Here is a 25,942-nt window from a genome sequence, read left to right on the forward strand (position 1 = left end):
CTTTAACGGATGAGCAAGAATTGTGTTGAATATAAATATATATACGCATTAATGTGGGAAAACATGTAGGTAGGATTTACTGAGGATGCAACAGAATTAATATGCTAATTCTTGTATTTTACACCATTAATCACAAGGCCTTTACTTTTCAGAGTAATCAGAAAAGTATCTAAGCCTGGTAAAAAACAATTATTAGGGAGAGAGGAATCCTTTACTTTCCACTGTGTAATTAAGGTTAGGTCTGTGTTTCAATAGGAAGAGCACTCTTTGTTTTGCTTATAACTTTGTTGCTGTTTGACAAATGTCCACAAAATTTCGAAAATAAATTGTTTATCCCCCTCAGCTCCTTCCTGGAACGTTTTGGGATGATCCGTCAAGAGAAGGCCGAGACAAAAAGGGGGGTCCCAAAACCAAATGTCCTAATCCATTTTCCATAGACTTTTTTTAGGCAGCACAATCTCAAAAACTGCTGCACGAAATTATACTAAATTTGGCAGGCAGTTAGATCTTGGTCCAGAAAGCATGGTTTGTTGTGATATGGTGAAAATCGGTTCACCAGTTCATGAGAAATGAGGCATCAAACATATTTGTAGATCAGGACAGGTGGGTTTAAGGGACTCTTGTAAAAGCCCTGCAGCTAACTGCCCACCCACTGTGTGCTGTAGGCAGTTGGCTTTACGTTAGAACAAACCTTAGAAATTCAATGAAAATAACAAACATTAAAGTGATGTTCTAGTCAGATGAAAATGTCAGTGTAACGTAACTTTTTGGACTAAAAAAACTCACCAGTTATAGTTCTCTCTAATAACTATACCTCGCGCGCCAAGGTAACTATAACTCACACCCTTGCATCATGAGTAATGTAGTTAGTGAAGTCATAAGTATTCTGCTGCAGGGACCCAAATTATATTTGTCTCAGTAAACTATAACTGGTAAATATTAGTGTTTTAAAACATTAGCTTTTATATTATTACAATACGTAATTATAATGGGACTTCCACATTTTTTTTTCCAGTGAATTTCTAGTTTTTTTTTTCTTACTATGTGGCCAACCTCCCCGCCCCTTTGGTCAGCCAACGCCTGACATGCATGACTTTTGGCTGGGTGCAGCTTAGGTTTGGCCGTATGTGGAATGGAGTTGGCTATATGTGGTAAGGGTTTGCCTATACATGGTGTGGGATTGAGCATGCGTGGCTTGGCACTGGCTGTGCGAGCCATGGGGTTGACTGTGCGAGCCGTGGGGTTGACTGTGCGAGGCGTGGGCTTGGCTGTGCGAGGCGTGGGCTTGGCTGTGCGAGGCGTGGGCTTGGCCGTGCGTGGCATTGGATTGGCCATGCGTGGTGTGGGGTTGGCCTGTGCCAAACCATCTGAGTGGTCACATCATTCAGGCAGCCAACCACCCCCCACACATGACCCCACCTCATATTTGTCTTGGGTTCATAAAAGAAAAATCTGCAGTGGTACCGCAGCTCAAGCATCCACTGTGATACAGCAAAACTGAGCAAGCTTTACTTTTTGAAGCATGTGTGCTCTTGTGGTACCACGGGAGTCTCGTGGTACTTCACAGAGGAGCTGTGCTGGGTCCTGCAGGAGGACTGGAAATAACTAATTATATAGTTCTTGTCCCCCAACGAGCCTCCCAAATTGGATGCAGTGAATCCTGGTCCTGGTAGTTTGACATTCTATTGGCCTGCTATACACCTACCATGATTATTCTCCTCTGCAACAAGCTTTTTGTGGAATGTGTCTACCTCCCAGGGCATAACAGGATGGTTTGCTGTTAACTTCTGTGGCGTGGCCCTGCCACTTTCCGGGAAGCACCACCTCGCAAAAAAAGTGCTGAATGCTGCTGAAAATATCTGCAGTCTGATGGTCTGTTTAGCCCTAATGCCAAGACTATGATGGAATGACAAGCATGCTGCAGAGGAGAGAAATCATGTTTGGTGTATAGCATGCCCATAGAATTGTCGAACTACCAGGACAATTAATCACTGCATCCCATTTGGGAGACTCAATGTTGCAGAGTGGGAGTGTAAGCTTCTTACACTGTAATGTACAACTTATCTCTTGAAATCCATTAGGTGCTGCACTCTCTCAACCATACAAACTGACTTTTACATGAAAGTGGCCTAACTGTAGTTGCAAGCCCATCCGCATAAATACCTTTGAGAGTAGTCACAGTGCTTGCAAAATGTGATATTCCATTCCATAAGTTGCAACTCATTAATCTGTATTCTGTGTTGTAGTCTGAATCCTGCTAAACTGCACCGAGTCACGGAATGCACTGTGTAAATGTATTTCCATTCATTTCCAAGGCAGCCTTTGCTAGTTCAGGCCATCCTTGACACGCAGTCCGGACTTTAGATCAAAACCGTCATTTTGTAAGGCGACTGAAGATGCAGAGGCCTCCAGTTACATGTATGGCTGGTTGGTCCGTGTAATATATGATTTTAATACTCATTAACCAGAAATATGTCCTGAGACTCAGCGTGTCACACTGCAGGCCTGGTAACCTAAATAAATTATTTTTTGTTGATTAAATCTTTTTATTGTCATTTTCAACTTTAACGATGCATTACAACAATAAATCAACAACACCATATATCAAGAGAAAATACTTTGGTTTGTCAATTATTGAGGACACAGCGGTGATAGTATATGCTTAGTGTGTTCTGCGTGTGGGATTAGCGAAGTCCACAGCGTTAGGACACCTGAATGAAAGTGTAGCCGCATAGTTGTCATCATGATGTGTAGTTCATTGATGATCTGTGTGCGGGGCAATGCATCACTGAACAATGGGCATAGGGTTCAACAAAATGAGGGCAAAATAACTCAACAAAGGGCTGGGGATAACCACCCGTGACCTATGGCCGCAAGGTGTTACATCAGGTGTTTGTCTGCATTAGGTTCCTGTGATATGCCTGTGCCTGGCTGAGTAGGGATTAGGGATGCTGCCCCACCTGAGACGCCGCGCTAGCGATAGCAGTTTGTGGTATTAGAGCTGTTTAGGCTTCCGCCTCCTCTTGTGTACCCTCAGCAGGTGCATCCATCCCCTGCAGAAGGTTTGCAATATCCCACCAACCACTAGCTAGGGGAAACTTGCGAAGTCCCAGCAGGTCTTCCCTTTGCAGGGCCACGTCCTCTGCCCTGGCCCAATAGAGCAAGGAGGGACACCAGGCTTGCGCATGAGGTGCTAACGGCACATTCCATCTTTTAGGGATCAGGCATTTTGCTGTGACTAGTTCCAGATCCAAGAATCGTGAGGTGATCCTGTATTTCCTGCCCCACTTAAAGAGGTTCAAAATATATACCCCCCAGTGAAAAGGGATGGCGCGCACGGTGCAGCCGGATAAAGTGGTCACTATATCCGTTCAGTACTCTACCAGGGCAGGGCATTGCCAAAGCATGTGCAGTAGGTCCGCAATGGGCAAATGGCATCTGGGGCATTCAGTGTCAGTGCTGTGGAAATACTTATTTATCTGGGCAGGGAGAGGTATGCTCGATGTAGAATAAAGTACTGAAACTGCCTAAAGCTTTGGTTGTGCGGAACGTGTGTCGGGCCTTCTAGCATGCATGGCGTCTAATTGTGTCTTTGCCTCGGGGCATGCAGCCGACTGGGATTCCCAATGGAGGACCTTCTACTCAACAGAGGCAAGGGAGATGTCCAATTGCTTGCGGATGTTCCAAGTAAGGCCCATACAGTGCTCTCTAGCTGTGATCTTAAAGGCCTCCCATTCTGTAAGGGGGAGCTTATGGAGAAGACATTGTGCTTGAAATATCCTAGCAGCGCTGTTTCCAAGGAGCAGCGGAAGGCCTGCTCCCCCAGCGCTGCTATCTGCAACCATCAGGTTGGGATCGGAGGAGCGCCCTCCTCCCATTTAGCGCCATGATCTGTGGATTATGATCTGAAAGGTCCGACCCAGATAACCGGTATCTCGGATTAAGGGGAGCAGTGCGGCTGAAACCAGGATTGGAGGGTTGATGCAATATGCAGTGCGTCTTGGCGTTCCGATCTGTTCATGATCTGGCGCATTGACTGGCGAGATCCGTTACTGTGGTCCTCTGCCCCTGCCCCACCAACGACCGTGCCTGTTCCTCTTTTGCACCGAGGTGTCTTCTTGTGACCTAGAAGCTGTCGCTAGTCCATTTTCTTCCAGCCAGTCCCAGGCGTTGGAGGGGGAGTCGAAGAAGCGAGCAGTACCATTGTGAATTACCCGGAGGTGGGCGGAGAATAGCAGTGAATACATTAGATCTTGAGCTCTCAGCTGGCGTTTCACTGCTCCAAAGTTGGCGCGTCTCTTCTGCACCAGGACCGTGTAGTCTGGGAAGAGTGAGACTGAGATATTTTGTACCTTGGGCCCCGGGTGTCTCCCCACCTCTCTCAGTATCACATCTCAATCCCGGAAGTTTAACAGACGGATGAGGAAGGGACGGGGGGGTTAGCCTCAGGGGGTGGTCTACCAGTAGGGACCCTGTGTGCTCGTTCCCCAACAAACTGGGGGGAGAGAGTTTCACCAACAAACTGGGGGGAGAGATTTTCAACAACAAACTGGGGGGAGAGAGTTCCATGGGTGAGTAACCAGGTTTCTGAGTACCCCACTATGTCTCGTCCCTCTATCTCCTCTGTTAGGCCAATCACGTGCATATTATTTTGATGCGAGCGACCCTCCGCGTCATCTAGTTTCCCTTCAAGAGTGCAGACCCGGTCCAGTAGGTCCTGTAGGGTTACAGTGTAATTACGAGATTTGGGTTGCAGGTCCGCAAGTGTAACCTCAGCCTCATGTATGTGCTCAGTCAGTTTCTGATGGTCTGCCCGCAAAAGTGTAAAGTCAAGAAGATGCTGTCCATTCTACCTTCAAGAGAGGTGCGGATTTGGTCCAGTGTTGTGCCTATTCGTTCCACCGTGGCCAGCACTGAGTCCAGCTTAGCCGAAAGGTACGATTGGTTAGGTTCTGATGACTTCCCCAGTCCTCCGAGTGCTCCCCAAGTTGTGCCCTGAGGTGGCCCCTCCTGGACGGTGGCAGAACGAAGACGGCCCATAGCAAACTGCTGTGCGCTCGGCATGGGGAGCAGCTTACGTGGCGGCCCTGACTGTTGCGGCTGCAAGAGGAGGGCAAACCGCTGCTGCCACTCATTAGCACCCCCTATGCTAAAATAGGTGCCCTAGGTGATTTTGCTCCAGTTCAGCCAGGGACGCTCTGAGGCAGTGGGCAAGTCGTGGTAGTTCTAGGACACCCGGCCTCATCAAGCCGCCCACCGCGATGGGAATACGCAATGAGGACTATAGATGAATCCTGAACAGTGCCTCTTCTGCTCTCGTTGTGTGGCACCTCAGGCTGAAGCAGTGAAGCATGAAGAGCTTCCACTTTAGTCCCTGGGTCTGACCCCACGCATGAAGTCACAGACCCGCAGTAGCAGCACTCACAGTAGGGTCAGTGTAGGAAGGCACGCCAGCCTAGCGAAAGGGTGAGCATGGGGATCAGGGTTGCATAGGCACTACTCACGAAGAGAGAGGGAACAGCCTGGGCCAGAAGCGACCCCAAGCTGATCCAACACAGCACGCCATGTGGCTTTCTTGTCTTAACACCACTGTGCAGCACGGGGAGTCCAGGCCCGTCCGGCTCCCGGGTCACTCCGACACAGAGGACCCATTGGCCAATGCAGGCAAAGTGAGGAACAGCCCAGGCCCGATACAACCCTCATGCTGCTCCTCAGGGTAACAACGCTGGCATAGGCCTCGCCTTTACCCAAATGATGTGCCTGCATGAGGGGTCTAGGCCCGACCAACCTCCGTGCCCCCCTCCCCCAAGGACAAATGCTGCCAACACACCGTACAGGCCTACCTACGCTGTTGATGCTCGGCTAGATGCCCTCGAAAGTAGCAATAGGCAGCGGGGGCCTGTGGTGCAGCAAAAGAGGCAAGGAGTCTCCGCGCCGGGCCTACGTTGCTCAGCAGTGCGTTGTTGGCTCCGGTCCGCTCCCTCCCGGGTCTGCTCCGACTTGAGCCTGCCCCGCGCATCGGCTGCATGACTCCCCTGGATGCCACCTCAGGCGCAGGCTCATGTTTAGCAACAGAGATGCCACACCCCCGTGATGGAGGGGGTGGGGGTCTCAGTCCCAGCTTCAGGCTCTCAGCAAGGGTCGAAACCCGATGAAGCAGGCCGATGTCCGTGGGGGCCTGATTGTCCCTGTTCCAGGCCTGGATGCCACAGCTTCGCACAGCAGGCATCCCGCTCCGGTGATAGAGGGGCGAATGTCCCAGCTCAGAGCCCTCAGCAAGGGCCACGAATAGAGGAAGGAGCAAGTCAGAACTGGAATCACCGCTTGGAGCAGGCCACACCTTCAAGAGCACTGCCTCTGATTGCGCTACGGGCAGGGATCCCTCCGCTGGGTGCCACAGGTGTACGCACACGAAAGACACATCTGCAGTGTCGAGATTGCCAGCTGGATGCAGCGATGATTAGGATAAATGGGGGATAGGGTGTGGAGCGCGATCAAAATGCGTCCGCCATTTTAGGTGCTTGGTCATGCCCCGTAACCTAAATAACCTCTTGAAGTGGGAGAAATTAATATGATTTCATCAGTGCACATTTTTGTCTAAACCCCCCAAACCCGAAGAAGGATATGGCTTTCCCTGCTGAAAAATCTCAATAAGTCTGCTTGAGACTAATTTTCTGATTCACTGAGATGAGAATTACATTTGTTCTCATAAATGGGCTTGTTTAGTTTCTTTTCAAGAGAGAAATTCGCTGCCATTTACATTTTTTCCCATTCGATTTATATTAGACTTGATTGATATGAAAACAAATCTCACAAAAATTTAGATAAGTTTTCACTGGCAGCAAGCAAACATTTCACCTTCACTAATCTTGCACACCCACTGTTTTTAAGTTCAAGACTTGAAACTGGACCACAAAGGAAATCCTTCCAAGGCTTTGGCTATCCCAATCTATCTGAAGAGGAACAATGGAAGCATTGGCCATACCTCTTGAATATATTTCTGCTGTGAAGGACTTGCTCCAGAACTAGGCCTACTGGGATAGGGTTCTGAGTCTGCAGTGGGGAGTTTGCTAGACCTGATGAACGATGAACAGCCAGCTGCTGGAAACTGTTTTTCTTGAAGACATCATGGGAACTCAAAGGAATAGGACAGTCTGCAAGGACTCCAAATACTGAAAGTACTGGAATCCAGAGCAGTTAAAATTTGCTCCATATGTCAGATAAATAACCTGTAAGATATATAAGAGGTCTTCCTCATTACCCTGCTTTTAGTGGTACACTACAAAGTACATTTCTGACACAGCATATTTTAAATGTCACTGCTCTATAAAGAATAGTACTGGATTTACAGCCCAAGAAACAAAGTGAATAAAGACAATAAAAAACAAAGGTATGCCAGAAAAACGTACTTGTCTATGACACTGATGATGATATAATATGGGTATCTTCTGAAGAATGTAAATTAGATACAAGCTTCTCAAACAAGGGAGGGTCAGAGGCCACTTTTGCCAACATGCACTTTTGTAGGTTTTTGAATTCGTTTGGGTGAAGCATTTACTTTGAGTCATTAGAAACTTTAAGCTCTCAATGTCTTTTGTCAGTTATCACAGTGTCATCTAAGATTTCTGATGCATTCATTTGGATTTTTCTAAAATGTGTAGTCACCTTTTTTAATGAAATGTTTGGAAAATGATTTTGGACCCTACACTAACTTTACAAATTGTTCCTCACCTTGTGGCTGGAATTTCGCAGAGGCCGTCCCCGCAGGGGGCTTCAAGGCCGGCGCCATAACCAGCGCCGAGCCCCCAGAAGAGAACTGGTTCTGGGTGCCCGGACGCGCCCCAGAAGCGGGAAAATGCCTGTGCCCCCCCACTGGCAGCACCAAGTGGGCGCCTATCCCCATCCAATGGGAAGCATTGCGGGGTACAAAGCCCCAAATAAGGAAAGGCGGCCAGCTAGCCAGGTACGCGAAAGGGGGGGCATATAAGTGCTGCTCCCTGGACCAGATGGTATAGTCCACCAGGGGACAGCAGCGGCGCGCAAGGAGGTATCTAGAAGAAGAAACATACCGTTACGCACAAGGCTCAGCTCAGCTCGAGTGATGGGTTACGGACTTAAAGAGCCAGTTTACCGAGGACACCTCTTGGAATAAGCTGGTGTCTCCTCCAACGCAGCGCGAGCAGTGCCGGGCAAGTGCCGTGGAGTCGGGCTGGGAAGACAGCCGTAAAAACAGCAGAGCAGTTATCGTGAGCCGGAGGCCCGGCAACCAATCGTGCGGCACCGCATGAGCAGTTTCTGGTGGGCAAAACAGGGCAGTCGCAGAGAGGGACCGCGACTCGGGTCCGGGAGCCGTAACTTTTGCCCTGCAGCACCGGCACGCCCGCGGCTTGACTCCACTGCAGCAGGCATCGCGGCTCATGATCGAGAACCGGAATTTTTTGCCCATGCCCGGCCGCGGCCAAGCACAAGTGCGGCAGGTTTGGCGAGAAAAACAGGGCGGCTGCAGAGAGTTCCCGCAGCTGAAGACCTGAACTCTGGTCTACAGCGCAGGAGCGCCCACGCCCAGGCAAACATCACTGCCGGAGGAGCCTCCTGACCTGGGAGGGCGGTCGCAAAGAGGAACCGCAGCTCATCTCAGAGAGCCGGGACTTTTTTTTCCCCCGCTACACCGGCGCGCCCACGCTAACAACCAAGTCCAAGAGAGAGGGGGCGGGCAGAGTGGCACATAAGCCGCCAGCGCCCCCTCAAGCGGCACTGCGGCACAGAACAGAGAGCCGGGTTGTGATCAGCACGCCAAACAACTAAGGAAGTGAAAGAGGGGGCGGGCCCATCAAAGTGATCTGGGCTGAGCACGGTACCGGCCACATTGCAGGAATCAAAGTTGGTGTTTAAATCGGGTGGCTGCCCCGCGCCTCGCAGCTAGTAGGCCCACGGACAGCAGGCAACACTGGGCTGAGCACGGTACCAGCCGCTATTAAAAAGTCAAAGTTAGTGCATAAGTCGGGCAGCTGCACCCCGCCTCAGTATTTGACCCAGTAAGGGGACAACAGCAAGTAGTTAGCCCACTGACTGGTGCGAACCGGCTCCGGGGGCAGAGACCAACAGTTGGTGCATAAGGAGGCGGCTGCACCCGGCCCTGGTTTTCCGGATAGCAAAGAAGCCCCCAGCAGCTCACAATGAGTAGAAGGGGGGACCTGGGAGAGTTGCTGAAACAAATCCGGGCGGCATCCGAGATACACGGGACGTTGTGGCTGCAGCCTGACTTGCTGCAAGACGCTGGGGAAGGACCGAGCAGTCAGCAGCTGGAGGAGGCTGTGGGACCTGCGCCAAAACGGCAAAGGAGGCCCCCAGCTAAGCTGTTGGGGGCAACAGCACCCAAGAAGGTGCAGCAGAAGAAGAAAGGACCCCGCCTATGGACAGCCCGTTGACGGCAGGACCAAGCGGCAGGATGGAGACCGGAGCAACAAGTGGTGAGGATATTAACTCAAATGTGCAAGAATACATCAAAACTATGGCACCGCTGCTCCTGCAAGGGGTGACCACACAGGGTATAGGGAGTGCAAGCGAGCAGGCAGAAGGGGAGGAATCTGGGTTACCATGGCACCTGATAGACCCCGGGTGGGTGCGACAAGCACGCTTGAGGTGTCAGGGCACGCCAGAGGTTCAGGGGGGTCTGGGGTCAACGTTAGCAGGTTGGGGTGGCCCAGCAAGTTGCCAACCCAGTGCCCCCCCCCTGCGCAGGAGCCATATGTACGGCCCTCCTCCTAAGGTCCAGCATCCTTGACAACTATGGCCACAGGGCTAGCAAGTTTGATACCACTGTCAGTCAAGGAGAGCATATGGAAGAAAGAATTCATAGACATTTGTACATTGTTAGAAAAACAGTTGGACGGGCTGGATCTGACAGTCTATGACAAAAAAGAGGACGATAGAAGAGAAAGGAGGAAAGAGAAGAAAGAACAGAACTTTGACAATTGGCTAGATGCTTTCAGGATCATGGCATGCCTAATTGTGGAGAAATTCCTGCGCTGCGCTGCTGACCTATGGACTCTATGAAGCCAACATACATAACACGCAGAGGCAATTCCCTGGGGACGCATGGCTAGAATATGATAAGGGATTTCGCTTAAAGATGCAGACACACCCTGAGATGGAATGGAATGAGGAGGATGTGGCTGGATTCATTCACAAGATGATGATAGCTAAGGAGACCAAGATATGGGCAGGGAGGAGCGAACAGCCCTTTCGTCCCCTTTTCACGAGGGGAAGGGCAGGTCTTTCCACAAGGGCAGGGGGCACAACAAATGGAAGGCCTCTCCACCACTGGGGGAGGGCAGCCATATGCTGGAAATATGATTCCAATGAATGATCATGGGGGTCTTCGTGTAAATTCCATCACATCGGCTCCGTTTGTGGCAGGGGACACCCAGCGTCAGGGTGCAAGCGCAAAAGGGAGCACGGGGGAGACAAGAAAGAGAAAAAGAGGAAGCAGTAATACGACTGTAGAGTGCATGGGGGTCTGAAGGGAATTCAACACTACAGGATAGCCAGATCACCCATTAACAAAATGCAATTGCGCAGGCTAGCAAACATGTATCACAACAGGGCAGATACAGCAGCTCTAGTGAAAGGTTTTGAAGAGGGGTTTGTCATACCTTTCAAGGGCACCCATCCACCGGGTGGGGCAACAAATTTGAAATCTGCCCTCCAGCACCCCGGGGTAGTCATCAAAAAATTGGAAAAAGAAAAAGCACTAGGCAGAATAGAAGGCCCCCTCCCACGGCATATGCACAAAGGGCTTGTGGTCTCACCATTAGGGGTAGTACCAAAGAAGGAGCCGGGCCAGTTCTGACTAATTCATCACCTGTCATTCCCCGAAGGGTCATCCGTTAACGATGGGATCAGCCCACAGGCCAGCTCTGTGGGTTATGCAACAGTAGATGATGCCATTGACCTGGTCAGGACGGCGGGCCACGGGGCCCTTATGGCGAAAGCAGACATGGAATCCGCGTTCCGCCTCCTGCCAGTCCTCCCATCCAGTTGCCACCTGTTGGGTTTCCAATGGGAGGGGGAGCTGTATTTCGACAAAGCCATGCACATGGGTTGCTCAGTGTCTTGCGCATACTTCGAGACATTTAGCACATTCCTTGAATGGGCGCTCCATGCAAGGCACCGGGAGGGTGGGAAGCTCCACTACTTAGATGATTTCCTGTTCACGGGTCCTGCCACGACAGACGAGTGCGGCCATACCCTGGCAGCTTTCCAAGAGTTAGCAGAAGAGGTGGGGATCCCCCTGGCGGCGGAGAAAACGGTGGGTCCAGCAACAACCATCACATTCCTGGGTATAGAGCTTGACTCAGTAGCAGGTACATCTAGACTTCCCGAAGAGAAAGTAAAGGAGTTTAGGTAGGACATTAGGAACATTTGCAGGCGCGAGAAGGCAACACTCAGGGAGCTCCAGGGACTGATAGGTAAGCTCATTTTCGCAGCCAGGGTAATCCCGGCAGGCAGGGTGTTCGCTAGGGGTTTAACTCAGCTGGCATCAGGCATGAAACTCAAACACCACCATGTTAGGCTGGGAGCAGGAGTCAAGCGGAACCTGCTAATATGGGACTAATTTTTGAAGAATTTTAATGGGATTCTTATCTGGAGAGAAGGATGGGAGGCAAGCAAGCAGATCGCACTGTTCACCGATGCCGCCGGCAACTCTGGCTTCCGGGCCATCCTGGGCAGGAAATGGTGCGGGAGGCAAAGGCCCAGCAAGTGGCACAGATTAGGCATCACTGGTAACATCACATTCCTTGAGCTATTCCCCATCATAGTGGCCCTGACCATTTGGAAGCACGAGCTGCGCAATATGAAACTAACAATATGGTCTGAAACAAGGGGGTGGTACAAACCATAAACAAGGGATCAGCTAGGTGCCCTAATATACTGAAACTAATGTGCCACCAGGTTAAATTACAGTTGGATGGCAACATAGACCTGAGGGTGGGACACGTACCAGGAGTGGAGAACGAGGTGGCGGACGCCATATCAAGAGCACAGATGGACAAATCTAGGCAGCTGGCCCCAGGGGCAGACCAGGACATGACCCCTTTCCCGGGGCACCTGTGGGACCTGGCGGGGTAGACTCTCTGTCTTGGTGAACCAAGCCCTCGACCCGGAAGCAGCCAGGCGATACAAGAAGTATGTGGGAACAGTGATGCAGATAGGGGGCATCCAGACCCTGGGAGACATGGGGGCAACGGGCAAGGCAGTGGAGAGGTTCATACAGTGGGCCTTCAACTGTAAGAAATCAAGGTCCTGGGCTGAGGCACACCTATCATCAGTGACACACTTCACTAAATTGGGGTCAGGGCAGGACCCGGCAGCATCCCATTACGTCAAGGCAGCCATGAGAGATTGGAGGCGCGCCGCAGGCACGAGAAAAGACAGCAGGCGGCCAATAGATTTCTCAAAACTGGCCCTCCTGTTGAAAGCGCTACGAGGCGTAACTAGGGATGCATTTGAACTTGGCCTTTTCAGGGTAGCTTTCGCCACAGCCTTGTTTGGGGCATTCCGCCTCAGCGAGCTGGTGGCCCCAAGGAGGAGGGGCCCACTGAAGACTGCATACAGACAAACACCAAAGACGTCTCAAGTAGAGATACGGCTGAGGCAATAAAAGACAGATCAGGCTGGAGTAGGGAATACAATACGGCTACACTGCATTGAGGACCAGAGGTATTGTGCGGTATGCTGCCTACAGGCATTCATGGCGGGCCGACCAGTATGTGAAGGGCCACTTTTCAAACACAAGGACGGCAGCCAACTGAGTAAATTCCAATTCACGACAATAATGCACATGGCCCTAAGCAAGGCAGGCCTGCCCCCAGCATCCTTTGGGTCACACTCATTCAGAATTGTGGCAGCCACATCAGCAGCTCAGCATGGGATGTCGGAAGCTGGGATACATGCAGTGGGCAGATGGCCATCCCGAGCATACCGGGCATATGTTAGGCCTCACCTAATGTAGAACAAACCAATGACAAGAGAGGGGTTCAGCGACGCCACCCACAGAAGGTGTCAAGCAAGGAACTGACAATTGTGACTATTGCTCCAGCAGGGAAGAGACCACGCCTGGTGTTTGTGGTGGGCCATTCGTTCAAATCCAGAATGAAGTTGCGGTGGCAGCAGCAAGGCTGCAGGCAAGAAGGAAGGCCAGTGAATACGTGCATCCGGTGGCTGGGTAGACCAGGGATGAGATCGGACCAGCTGCTGGCAACGCTGGCGAAGGGGCAGGCAGGCACACCCTGGCACCCCGACATCTTGATCATCCACCTAGGGGGCAACAACTTGGTGAGCAGAGGAAGGAAGACTCTCGTCCACGACATCCAGAAAGACCTCACGGAGACAGCCAGGTCGTTCGGGAATACGGCCGTCATCTGGTCCGAACTGATCAGCAGACAGGAATGGCGCAGTGCAGAAACAAGGAAAGCGGTGGAGAATTCAACAAGGAAACTGAACATAGTTGTGAGCAAATTCTGCCAGGACGCCCAGAACTCTACGCAAACGACGGAGTCCACCTGTCTGAAATAGGAATGAGGGTATTTTGGAACAACCTGTGGGGTGCCATGGCACTGGCGGGTTGCAAGTAAAAAAAAGAAGGAAAAAAAAAGGAACTTTTGCAGATTGGGGGTCGCCGCAGAAAGACGGAAGCCTCCCTGGCTGCGTGGCGAAAACGAAGGATACAATGGTTGCTACGGAGGCACACCGATGGGCTGTGTCTAAGAATTTGCCCCCTCACACTGGGATGCCGCACGGCAGGGTGAGTGGCCAAACAAAAAAAGGGGGGTAGCAAACTGAGAAGGCACTCGCTGCCCAGCCCCCGCCGGATGGCAGGGCACAACAGAGCCTAACAAGGTAGCGAGTATGGTCCTAACTCCGGGAAGGAAGCTACCGCCGCGCAAAGTAAGCACAAAGACAACCAAGCAAGGAAATGGCCCAGATGGGGCAAGAAATGAGAGAAGCCTACAGAAAGAACTAATGAACGAACTGCCAGTCCAATTGCGAATGGACAACGGAATATGATGTATAGCAGATAAGGTGTACGGCAAACACAGATGGATGATTTATGCCCCATGCATGACAGTTCGACAATAGTATTATATGGCAATGGCATATGAGTAATGACAGAAAGTATATGTAGGTATTATTAATAAAAACTGCGGCCAACACTGACCACTAAGAACTCAAACGGTTTTTGGCTTGTTCATTCTGAGAATCACCAAAATTGGGTGCATATTCCCTGGAGTGGGGCAGGTGCGGGAAGGGGCAGGGGAATTGTTAGGTGTTGTCTGTATGGGGGTGAGGTGTGGGGTCGTGGGTGCCATTAGAGGTGGCCCGTCAGGTGTCTGGGCCCTTTGCATGTTCCCCTGGGCATCGACCTGGGCTGTGGGAGTCCTGGGGGAACCGTCCTCTCGTGCTCCCGCCACTGTTAGCGTATCTTGTGTAAAGGAGTGGAGCAGCATGGCCCAGGGCATGGAGATTGGATGTTTGAGAGTTCCCTGGGCTTCCTCCCCTCGGAGTATTCCCTCTTCTGCTGCGCCCCATTTCTTGACCGTGTGGGGGGGGGCCTCCTGGTGCCTTCCAATGCATAATAATGCAGCGTTTGGCCAGGAGGAGCACTAAGGAGGCAAAGCGCCATGTGCTTGTGTCGCTTGCAGATGCCAAGGGCGATAGTTTTCCATGTGTTGAGGTCCCGAAATCCCATGACCGTACTGAGAGTGGTATGGATTGTGTGCCAGTAGCTGCAGAGTGATGGGCAGTCCCATTGCATGTGCAAAAAAGAGGCAGTGGGCTCCAGGCATCTAGGGCAGGCGAAGGAGCTTCTGGGGAAAGACTTCTGGAGTTTTTCAGGAGTGAGGTAGGCCCGATGTAGGATGTGCAACTGTATGTTTTTTAAACAGTAGTTGCAGGATACCTTCTAGGTATATTCAAGCGCTTTAGTCCATTCTCTGTCATGTAATCGCCGGCGAAATTCGGTTTCCCATTTTTCCTTGAGGTGCGTAAGAGTGGTTTGCTTAAGGGTCCGTATCGCTCTGTATATCTAGGTGACTAGGCGTCGCCCTGGGCCCATCTGTAGGATTGCGTGAATGACCGGATGTGTAGGGGGTTCTGTATCAATTGTGTGCCATTGTTTGCGGCAGTCATCTAGGATCTGCCTGTGCAGCAAGAACTGACCCGAGGGAGGTCGAAGTCATTCATGAGTGCCTCAAATGTCTGCAGTTGTCCGTTAAAATATAGTGTACCTGTGTCTGTCAGGGCGTGTTCAGTCCATATGTGTAGCATTCTGTCCGCGTAGTACTTGCGGCCTTGGGGTTGCCCTACCAGCGTCAGGAGAGGGGAGTATGGGGGTGCTGCACGGTGCATTCTATGGATGTGTGCGAGACAGGCTTGGTCGGGGGCAGCTCAGCCCCTGGCAGCAGCATGAGATGAATGGTGGGGGTTTGGAGCTGTCCAGTCGTAGTGGTCAGTTCCCTCTGTGCTCGGCCCGCTGTCCAACGGGACACCCATTGTAACTGGGCGGCCTGGAAGTAGGCCTCAAAGGATGGGGCAGCTAACCCTCCTTGGTCGAGAGGCAGCTGCAATTTTGCAAGGGAGATTCGCCTACGGCCGGAGCCCCAGATGAGGGTCCCCAGCAGGGTGTCAAGTTCGCTGAAAAATGAACAAGGGGGAATAGTTCCACATGAATGATGAAGGTAAATAAAAATGAGGACTACTTATTTTGTCAACTATGTTATTAGCATGTACTCCTTTTATCATGGAAAAACGGCTCCTAGAGAAAGTGCACAGGAAAACATCTGGAAATAAGAAAGATATTCAGCTTTTAGATATACTGTCCACCATAAAAAACGTATCCTTGAAGATTATCCTGCCATTTTATGATCAAATCTGATAAGAAGGTGCCCACACTGCAGCAGCTCAATCACCCAGAAAAACATTACACTTGGAGAAGTTATGAAGTACTTTAGAACAGTGGGCTAGATTCGAAAAAAAACAAACAATAATACCGTATATTTATGGGATAATCTCTACTTACGTGTGCACCCAGTGTTTGTAATAAAGAGAAATAACTCCCTCAGGTCCTTTGTCCTGAAATATGTCAACCAAACCCTCCAGTTTGGTAACTGATCGGGCGATCAAAGAATCAGTTTTTAGACGTTTTAGCTTTTCCTCTGAGCTCTTGTTGTGCTCATCAATTAGGTCATTGATGCAGATGGTTGGGTTTCCATTAGCTACGTTAAACCCACAACCTGCAGACAATATGAAACCAAGCAGACATATTAGTTCATGTATGCTGAAAGGGTGAGTGTGAGAAATGATTTATAAAGCACATTATTGCAGAAAAAAATTGTACTCGTGAAGAAAGGATCCTTTTATTTTGCTTTAAAGAAATGTTTATTTTTTCTGACCACCTTGGCCCAGGTACCAAACAGAGCAATGGAAAATGTAGTGTATTTTTTTCCGTTCCACTGGTGCCTCATCTGCAGCCCCAATGGCTGCTCAATGGAATTGAGACGTGTTATCAACTCCAAGCAGTGTACTACAGGTCCTCTGGGGATGTCTGCAGGTGGAGCTCACCAGCACTCATTTACTGCCATTTAGTTTTTCTCAGCAGATCTTGACACAGAGCAAGAGAGAGCGAAAAACACAACAGTGGGAAAGGAGGAGTAAGAGAAAGACAAAAAACAATGACAAAGAAAAAGGAGGGATGAAAAACAACCAGCAAGAGTGAGATAAAGAGACGGAGAGTATCTGGTGATGGAATAAAGAGGAAAGAGGTGGAATCAACGCAACACAGGCTTGGTATTTGGCAACCTTACCTTTGAAAGTGCTCGACGTGGGTTACTGAGCAAGATTTTGGGGGGCCCAGCACTTATTCTTTTACAAATTGAGCCCTGGGCTGGGGGCAGATTTAAAAGATAGATTCATGGTGACTTTTATGCTAGGAAAACTGAGCAGGCTGAAAGCTCCTCGAGGGAACTCTTCTCAATTGTGAAGCGGTAATCCTATCTGGACCAACTATTTGCGTCCATTATTCCCTCAGAAGAATGATGCAATACGAGTGCACAGTTCTTCTTTGATAACGTTTCTTCCATCTAGTTGACCTTTTCTGAGACAGTTAAAGATGATCCGTGTCTGGAAACCGTTAACCGATAGGATAGGGCTATCTAGCTTTAATACTCAAACTACAGAGAAATTGCTTCCAATCAAAGAAAACGTGGAGAAAGTAAGGGGAAGGAACTCAAAAACTGGGGGAAAAGCAAGGAAAAAACAGTGAAAACGAGGAAAAAGCAAGAAGGCACTCAAAACGGGGAAAAGCAAGTGGAAAGCAGTGAGAACTAGGTAAAAGGAGAAATTACTAAACAAAAGGTGAAAGGGAAGGAGAAAGCAGTGAACAATGAGGGAAAAACAAGGAGAAAGCACTCGAACAAATGGGGGAAACAATGTTTGGCAGCCATTGTAGGACATGGGGACTCAGTTCCCTGTCCTGAAAAAAAGAAACATTAAAACATATAGGGAGGCAGTGTAGGGATACAATGACCCCCCTCCCCGCACACCCTAACCCCAGCCTGGATGGGATGGGTAAAATGTAATGTTTGCAATGTTACTGCAGATCCACGGTAATAAATAACCAAAAATAAAAAGGGGGTGAGCAACGGTCCAGTATAGTGAAGAGGCTTCTTCAATGTGATCTATCTTACTGAAAACTGGATGCGTTCTGATTTTGAATAAATAACGTTTGTTAAAACAAAAACACATGAAACAAATGCTGAGGCATAAACCATATATGTAACCATGCAGAATCTAATACACAACTTATTGCCATTGCTGAGAGTGGGGAGAGAGCCATGACCCACTCACGGCTTTCCCTCTTGTGAGTCAAGGCCACTCCCCACAATGACAATGGTGAGCAATAACATATCACACTCCTCATTCGCATATATTCTACATATGTACAGGCACACACACAGTATTATTTTTTTTTCTTCAGATGCCTCTCCCTCCCTCAATAATCAGTTATCCCCATATATAGTGTATGCTGTGGCATGTTGTTCTGTGTAATTGTTATAAAAAATATAATTTAAATAAAATCAGAAAGGTGTTAATTTTATGCATTAAGAAAGATTGGATTGAAGAGGCCTTTGACTTTTGAATAGTTCTTCCTTACAAAGTGACTGTAACATGCAATCTTTGACGCCTTGAATGTTTTTTTCTCATGCCAATTTCGCCTTATTGCTGTAATAATAAGTTGGATCTTGATCTTTGAATTCTAATAATAAATGTAGGGCAATTTCTCCCAGTAACGTGCAATTGGGCCACAATTATTCTCACTGTGAAATGAGGATCTTTAAATGTGTGGGGTGAAGAATGTATGTTAATAACATTTGTTTAAGAAGCTCATGCTCACAGTCTTTTAAAAATATATATATATTTCTTTTTATTAAAGTTTTCAGCTACACAAAACAAAGGCAACACCAGTGTCATCTATACAGTTTACAGATTGTAATTGTCATGTATTATTACATACACTAAAATTAGATTTGCTACTGTTGTGTGACTTTGGTTGGAGGAGGTAGTGTCCGTGTCATGTTAGGACCCAGCTGGCATTGTCACAAGGTATGTGATAAACGGACATACATCTGGGTCTCGAAGCCCGAGGGAGTTCCTCAGTGTATAGATCGAGTTGATCTTTGCAGTATGCCATGCCTTTTAACCAATGATCAAATTTGGAAACTGTTTGTACCCAAGTGCATAGCCACTCCATTTTTCTAACATTAAAGCTATCGCCGCTAACCTACGGTTGGTCCGTTGTGGAGGATTAACAAGACCAAGGAGACACGTGGAGGGTGCATGCCACCGTCTCCATCATCATATTTCACAGGGCCTGAGTTACTTGGACCCAGAAGCGATGTATGCGGTCAAACACACCCAAGCTAAGTGTATGAAGTCTGTGTCCGTTTCTCTGCATCTACCACTTTTTGTGTCCGTGTGGAGCCCATACTTGTGAAATTGAAGGGGAGTGTAATACATTTACTGTAAATATTAAAATGTATAATCCTTAAATTGCAATTGGAGGTAAGTTGGCCTGTTTGCACACAGCAAAATTTCCAATTCTCCAAAGTGAATGGGGTCTGTAGCAGGTTCTTCCACTATTCTAATGCGGTGCTAGGGACTATAAATTTGCCTTTCTTTAGGCATTATATAACCTGGTGTTAAGGCTCTTACATGTGATGAGAGTAAGTACTGTCTGCAGCGCTCCCAGCGCGGGTGGTTTGTCTGGGAATTGTGGGTAAAGGGCCTTCACTGCCTTGCAAAGGCGGTGACAGGTGAATATCAAGTGTAGGGTTTGGTGCTGTATTTGTGACATCTCATCTAATGCTAAAAAAAAGTCCCACAAGGGTATAGGTCTCCCATGGTCCTCAGCCCCATCCATGAAAGTATAGACAGTGCCCTAGGCTCCTGGGTGACCAAGATGGCTGGGTGGTGACGCAGCGGCAGTCTTTGCGCTCATGAGGAAGGATGATTTTTAATGGTAAGGAATGTGCATCATCGCTTTTTATAGCTAGGTGATATATTGAGAGGGAAAAATACCAGCGGGGAGCGAATTGTGCTTGTGCACACAAGTAGTATAGGTGCAGATCTGTGGCTCCAAACCCACCGTTTATATGGTCGTGTGAGCATGCTCCAGCTGATTCTAAGCTGCTTACCCGCCCAAGCTAAGGTGATCATTTGGGATTCCTACTCTATCAACGAGAGACGGGGTAATAGTGACCCCCAGGCCACCTGATCCACCAGCTTTGACATCGCCTTGCCATAGTTCTATCTGACGACTATCTGCGGGTCTCTGGGCCCCCATGTACAAAGGTATTTGACAGGCAGCTTCACACTACATTCCTGAGGAAAGTCTAGTGTATAGGGGTTGGTGCAGTGTCAGCGGAAATATGGTCGACTTGGACCAATTGATACTCAGCCCAGAATACCATTATTCTGGGCTCTCGACCCAACGCAGAAACGCGTTTTCCAAAATGTTTCAAATGAAGAACGAAGGGCACTCCGTGACTTAAGCAACAACAAACAATTGGTCATAAAACCAGCAGACAAGGGGGGTGCAACGGTACTAATGAATATAGAGCAATATGACAAGGAGTGTACCAGGCTATTACAGGACAAGAGAAACTACGAAATACTCTCATCAGATCCAACTGAGAGGATCTCAATCAAGATAAAGACTATGGTTGAGGAGGCACTGTCGCACGACTGGATCACCACCAAAGAAGGGGAATTTCTGTGTCAAAAAAACCCAAAGACCCCCTACCTGTACATCCTACCCAAGATCCACAAGGACCTTGTGAATCCACCGGGCAGACCGATTGTATCGGGGATCGGGTCGGTCCTCGAACCAGTCTCTAGGTTTGCAGACGCATTCCTGCGTCCAATGGTACAAAGCACATCAACATACCTCAGAGACACGAAAGATGTGCTTAATCTGCTCGAAGAAGTGTCATTTGACCCTAACACACAGCTATTAATTAGCTGTGATGTAGAGAGCCTGTATACAAGCTTGCCTCACAATGAAACACTGGCGATAATTGAGGATGTCCTCTTCGCAGATGACTGGGAGTACCAAACACCACGAAACGTGGTGATGGAATGCTGCGCCCTGGCTCTCAAGGAGAATTTCTTTGAGTATAACGGCACTTTGTACCTCCAAAAGCATGGGACCAGCATGGGAAGCACATTTGCTCCAAGCATAGCTGGTCTCTATGTTCACCACCTGGAGGCTACAAAAATATTAAACAACATTAACCCTTTCCGGCCAAGGATCCTGACCTGGAAGAGGTATATTGACGACATCCTTATCATCTGGGATGGCGATGATAAGAGTGCCCAACAGTTCCTGACATGGCTCAACTATCAGGATGAATTCCTCAAATTCACCAGCGTCACAACAAAAACCAATCTGGTATTCCTGGACTTGAACATCTTCCCCAAGAATGGCAGACTGATGACAACAACCCACTTTAAGAGTACTTCCAAGAACTGTCTCTTGATGTATCAGAGCTTTCACCCGAGACACCTGAGGGATAACCTCCCCTACGGCCAGTTCTTGCGACTTCGCAGGAACTGTACGGAAGTTGCCAATTTTAAAACTCAGTCAGAAGAGCTAAAGAAAAAATTGAAAATGAGGAACTATCCATCAAGGATCATTGATCAAGCCTATAAGAGAGCAAGGAACAATTGCAGAGAAAGCCTCCTGGAGGAAAAAGTCAAAAAAGTGGAAGAGCAGAGACCCATATGTGTGACCACGTACAACACCAACTCTGACCAGGTGAGCAAAATAATTAACAAAAACTGGAAGATCCTTAACAGTGGGGGCTTGGAAATTCCAAAACCAATGTTCTCGCACAAAAGAGCACAGAGTGTCAGGGATATTTTGGTCCATACTAGACCAAAGACCAACAGGGTGAACAACACTGGCAATCCTAACTTTGGACAAGGGCATTACCCCTGCGGCGGATGCAAGGTATGCTGTCTGACCAGGAAAAGCAAAAAATTGACCTTCAACAACGGGACAACATGGGAACAAAGAACATTCAGCAATTGCAATAGTTCCAATGTTGTGTACCTTATCACATGCCCCTGCAAACTCGAATACATTGGCATGACGAGCAGGGCAGTGAAGTTAAGAATAGGTGAACACAAAAGCACAATCAAGTGCAAAAAGTCCAGTACCAAATTAACAAACCACTTCCTGATAAGTGGTCACAAACCTGAAGACATATTGTGGACTGTAATTGAACAGATTGACAACGAAAGACATCTCCTTGAAAAAGAACAGAGATGGGTTTTTCGTGTCCAGTCCAACAAAAATGGGTTGAATGATGAAATTCCGTGGGGTCAGTTATAGAACCCCCGTACCCCCAAAGAACTCTCTAAGGCACCCCTAACCGTGGCAAAGATAATAACAGAGGTCCTCTACTGGCATGTGGAAACCATCCCCTTTGGAATACAGCACCACGGGTGTATGACTACTGTGCTCAACCTTAGCACAGGGGTCAAGTCTCAACCCACATAATAATTATGTTTTTTATAAACATATCCCACAGCGAATTTCGCTGTTTAATCTGTATACCCAATAATTTAATTTTTTTATTAATTCTAGGCAGAGAACTGCGTAAATATTCCAAGCTAAATTCCATTAACCCTCCTTACATGTTTCCAGCAACTTGCAAGAACTCCAATACCTCCCAATCTAGGTCCACCACTATTGACCCTTTCGTAATATTATGGCTTCCACTTTATTTTGCTGTTGCATAATCTCCTCTGTCATAATTCGTGAATAGCGATCTGTTCTGCATTAAGATTGTCATTGTGCAGGTAAAATCTGAGTACCAACAGTATAAGTACAATTTTCCCTGTCATAATTCATGAACAGCGATCAATTTCACATTACCATGAGTAACAATAGACATAGAAGGGAGACTTCCGCATTTTGAACCTCCAATGTTCCATTACGGGTAGCCATTTTGAGTTAGCGCGCTAGTGTTTGGACACACCCGGCACCAGCACGCATTGACGCTTAAATGATTCAGTGCTCCTAACACGCGAGCATTCAGCAGAGCGGCAACATCGGTAGAAGTAAGACTTAGAGATTATGCGGACAAAGTAAGTTACAGACCCTTACCCCAGGTCTTAAAACGAGTGGGTTTTGAGACACATTTTTCCACTTCCCGAACAGTTTGAACAAAAAACGCTAAGGGCGTGGCTCTCTTTCTTGCAGAGCGCCGCGGTGAAATCCTACCGATTGTCAGCTCATGGGGCACCACGTACTTGCCACAACAGTATGTATGGTTACCATTCTAATGCAGGGGTGCGCCCTAGCTTGTGGGGACTTTTATTGTTTCAGTGACCATAACCTTAAGACTAATATGAAAGATCGGGCTCCTCCTTTTTAATCCTGTGAAATGTTGTTGTATGCATTGAGTCGCGATAATGTGTGTGTGTGGAGATAGAACCAGCCCTAATTACAAAGGGCACGTACAAGTTCGGGAATTTACTCGGACAGGCAGGGGATGGCAGATTGAATCATCACTCTGTCCATAAAGTCTTGTATTAGGGCTTTAGGCAATGGGCTAATGAAATTTGAAAAGAAGAATTGTGGCGCAGATAATTATGTAAGCGCAGTGACAAAGCACAGTTACTACTATGAACATCTGTGTGTTTTTTGTCCACTGTTCGGTATCACCTACGTACAGCCAGGGGATGGCAGACTGAACCATCACCCTGTCCATAAAAGTTCAAAAGTCATTCTCTGTGTAATGGGTGAATGGATTTGATGAGTGAAATTGTGGCGCAAACAATAATGAAAGCGCAAAATTCACAGCTATAAATGTAAATATCTGTGTCTCCCTTTTTTCCCTTTTTTTCCCTTTTTCCTTACAGAGACCACATTTGGGTCACCTATTTTGACAATTTTTGCTTCCCAGGGGGCCAGCTCATGCCCTGAAGCATAAACTAGCAGTGGAATTTTACTGTTAGTTTTTAGGAAGACAGGCTGACAATACTTAGCAACTGAGCTTATTTCCGTAGGGACCAGTAGAAGGTCCTGATGAGTAGGCAGTAGGGGACTGCCTACGAAACATGTAGACCAGGTTGTAGCGATCGGCTCAACCCCAAAACCCCCTTCTTAATGTCCCCAGCTAGAGAAGCTAATAAATTATTTTTTTCTACTAGCCAGAGGATTTTTAATTTTTGTACTCACACACATTGTTAGGTCCCTACACTTTCACTGACACCTTGCACCATCACATAGTCCTGTCACCACTTTAGTGCTCCCGCGTAGTCGGTCAGGTCGTAGCACGCCCCGCCCCGTAGAGGGACGGGAAGACCCCAATGATGAAGCATGACACTACTGGATTTTTTTAGTGTGTGAGGGGTATTTTAAAAAGCACATAGCGCTCTCATCTTTATCACCCTAAGAGAGAGTACTTTCACTATATTTTCATCACTGTAAAACCAACAAATAAAATACATGTCCACACATTGATAGAATCTCTTTGTTTATATATACCATTATTATCCAACATAAAGCCAAATTAGTGGTGCTAATTGTGTGGCCGGGTCACAAACATAAAGCACCATGTCATCCGCTTAGAGGGAAATGGCAAGATAACGTTGGTTAAATCGTAGTGTTGCCTTCGCATGCCTCTGTCATATTAAGCATGCTAACGGCTCCGGCGCAAACAAAAGTGATGACAGAGGCACCCTTGACGCGTCCCCCTGTGTATTTTTAGTATGTGCGACGTGTTGCCATTTATGTGCACTCGACCGGCTGGGTCTGAATATAATAACCGTATCCAACGCAGAAAAGCCTGTGGCATTCTCATACAGTGGAGGACTGTAAACATGTACTGCCACTGTATTGAGTCACCCTTTTGCGACGTCCAACAGGACCGCTATCGATAGGTTTAGCTGGTGCAGGACTGCAAAGAGTGTGTATAAGTTTTGTGATGTGGAGCGAGTGGGGACAAAACCGGACTGGTCTGGTAGGGCTAGCATGGAGAGAAGGGGCTGGATCCTGGCGGCTAATATTTTTGCCAAAATGTTGGCGTCCATGATAATTAGGTATAATGGTCGGTCGGATTCGCACAGTTCAGTTGGTCTGTTAGGCTTTAACAATGCTATAAGTAAAGCTTCCTACAAGGACGGCAGCAATATCTGCTTCTCATATGCCTCAGCAAACATTGTATGCAGGTGGGGCGCTAGTATGTCAATATGTTATTTCTAAAATTCACTTGGGAGCCCATCCGTGCCTGAGGCTTTCCCACTTTATCTCGTCTACGGCGATTGGTTGAACTAAAAATTCCCTCTTTCCCAGCGATAGCCACGCCTATCGCCTAAGTATGCTGTTGTTTCTGCGTCCTTTGCGAATTTGCAAACCTGGTATAGTGGTGTGTAGAAATCCACGAATAAGCAATGATGGCTGGTGTATCGTGAGATACGCCCCCGTGTCAGGATTCTAAGTGCAATATGTGAGTATACGCCCATGGTTTGGTTATTTTTGCAGCTATACCTGGATTTCCAATTTACCAGAGAACTTACCAATGAGAATATGAAACGTATTTCCCATCAGTGTTGAATTGACCAACACACCACCAATCTTCATAAGGTCTCCATAGTAAATGTCATTTGGCCACTTCACTCTTAAGTCGATATCCTAGAGAAACAAAATATTGGGTGAGTATACTTTGACAACAACTGTTTTAAGTCATTAATGACAGAAAACATGGCTATCAACCTGACCAACCGCCTCACCCCACACACCAGCCCACATTCAACATGTATAATCATGCTGGGTACAATGCAGTAAGGTCTTTGCCCAGAATAATAAAATATATTGCCAAACTCAAGCACTGGTGAACGCTGTCAATTATTATTTTAGATCTATCCACATGTGTCTTTTAAGGATACCCTTAGGAGAGCCAAAAAAGTGATTGCTTGAATTAATCTCAGCCACTAGTAATTACTCTGGGCTGCAATCCTGTCCATTGTCGGTTAGCCCATAACACCACCACTGACAGGAACCAGCCATATGCAAATCAGCCATGGTCCTGTTTCTGCAGGTCTAGACTGCTAACCATACCAAGATGGCAGTGTACAGTGGAACTGCGCCTCGATTCCATTGTGTTTTGTGGAAAATAGCAGATGAGGGGGTTAGTTTTAGTAAGAATTTGTCACAGGAAAAAAAAAGTGTCATTTCTTTTGAAGCGTGTGTTTACTCGCCCACTTTTCGCAAACATGATTGAGTAAACGGCTCGTTTTTCAAGCGATGAGTACGACAATGGAGCAATCCTTGTTTCAAGAGAGCCTCTGTTTCTTTTCAAAATACTTTCGT

The 25,942-nt window shown here is 48.0% G+C and overlaps 1 protein-coding gene across 2 annotated transcripts in view; it reads right to left on the reverse strand.

The window, feature by feature from the left end:
* Positions 1-25,942, reverse strand: part of HLCS (holocarboxylase synthetase) — a 933,637-nt gene that overhangs the window by 35,622 nt on the left and 872,073 nt on the right. For both annotated transcript variants that reach the window (XM_086935401.1, XM_086935400.1), the window contains exons 9-10: positions 25,150-25,264; positions 16,082-16,295 (exon numbers count right to left, since the gene is read on the reverse strand). In XM_086935401.1, the coding sequence (XP_086791527.1) occupies positions 16,082-16,295; positions 25,150-25,264 (329 nt within the window). The remainder of the gene's footprint in view (positions 1-16,081; positions 16,296-25,149; positions 25,265-25,942) is intronic.

The sequence above is a fragment of the Lissotriton vulgaris genome, chromosome 8 (genome assembly GCF_964263255.1).
Source record: "Lissotriton vulgaris chromosome 8, aLisVul1.2, whole genome shotgun sequence".
In the NCBI taxonomy this organism is placed as follows: Eukaryota; Metazoa; Chordata; class Amphibia; order Caudata; family Salamandridae; genus Lissotriton; species Lissotriton vulgaris.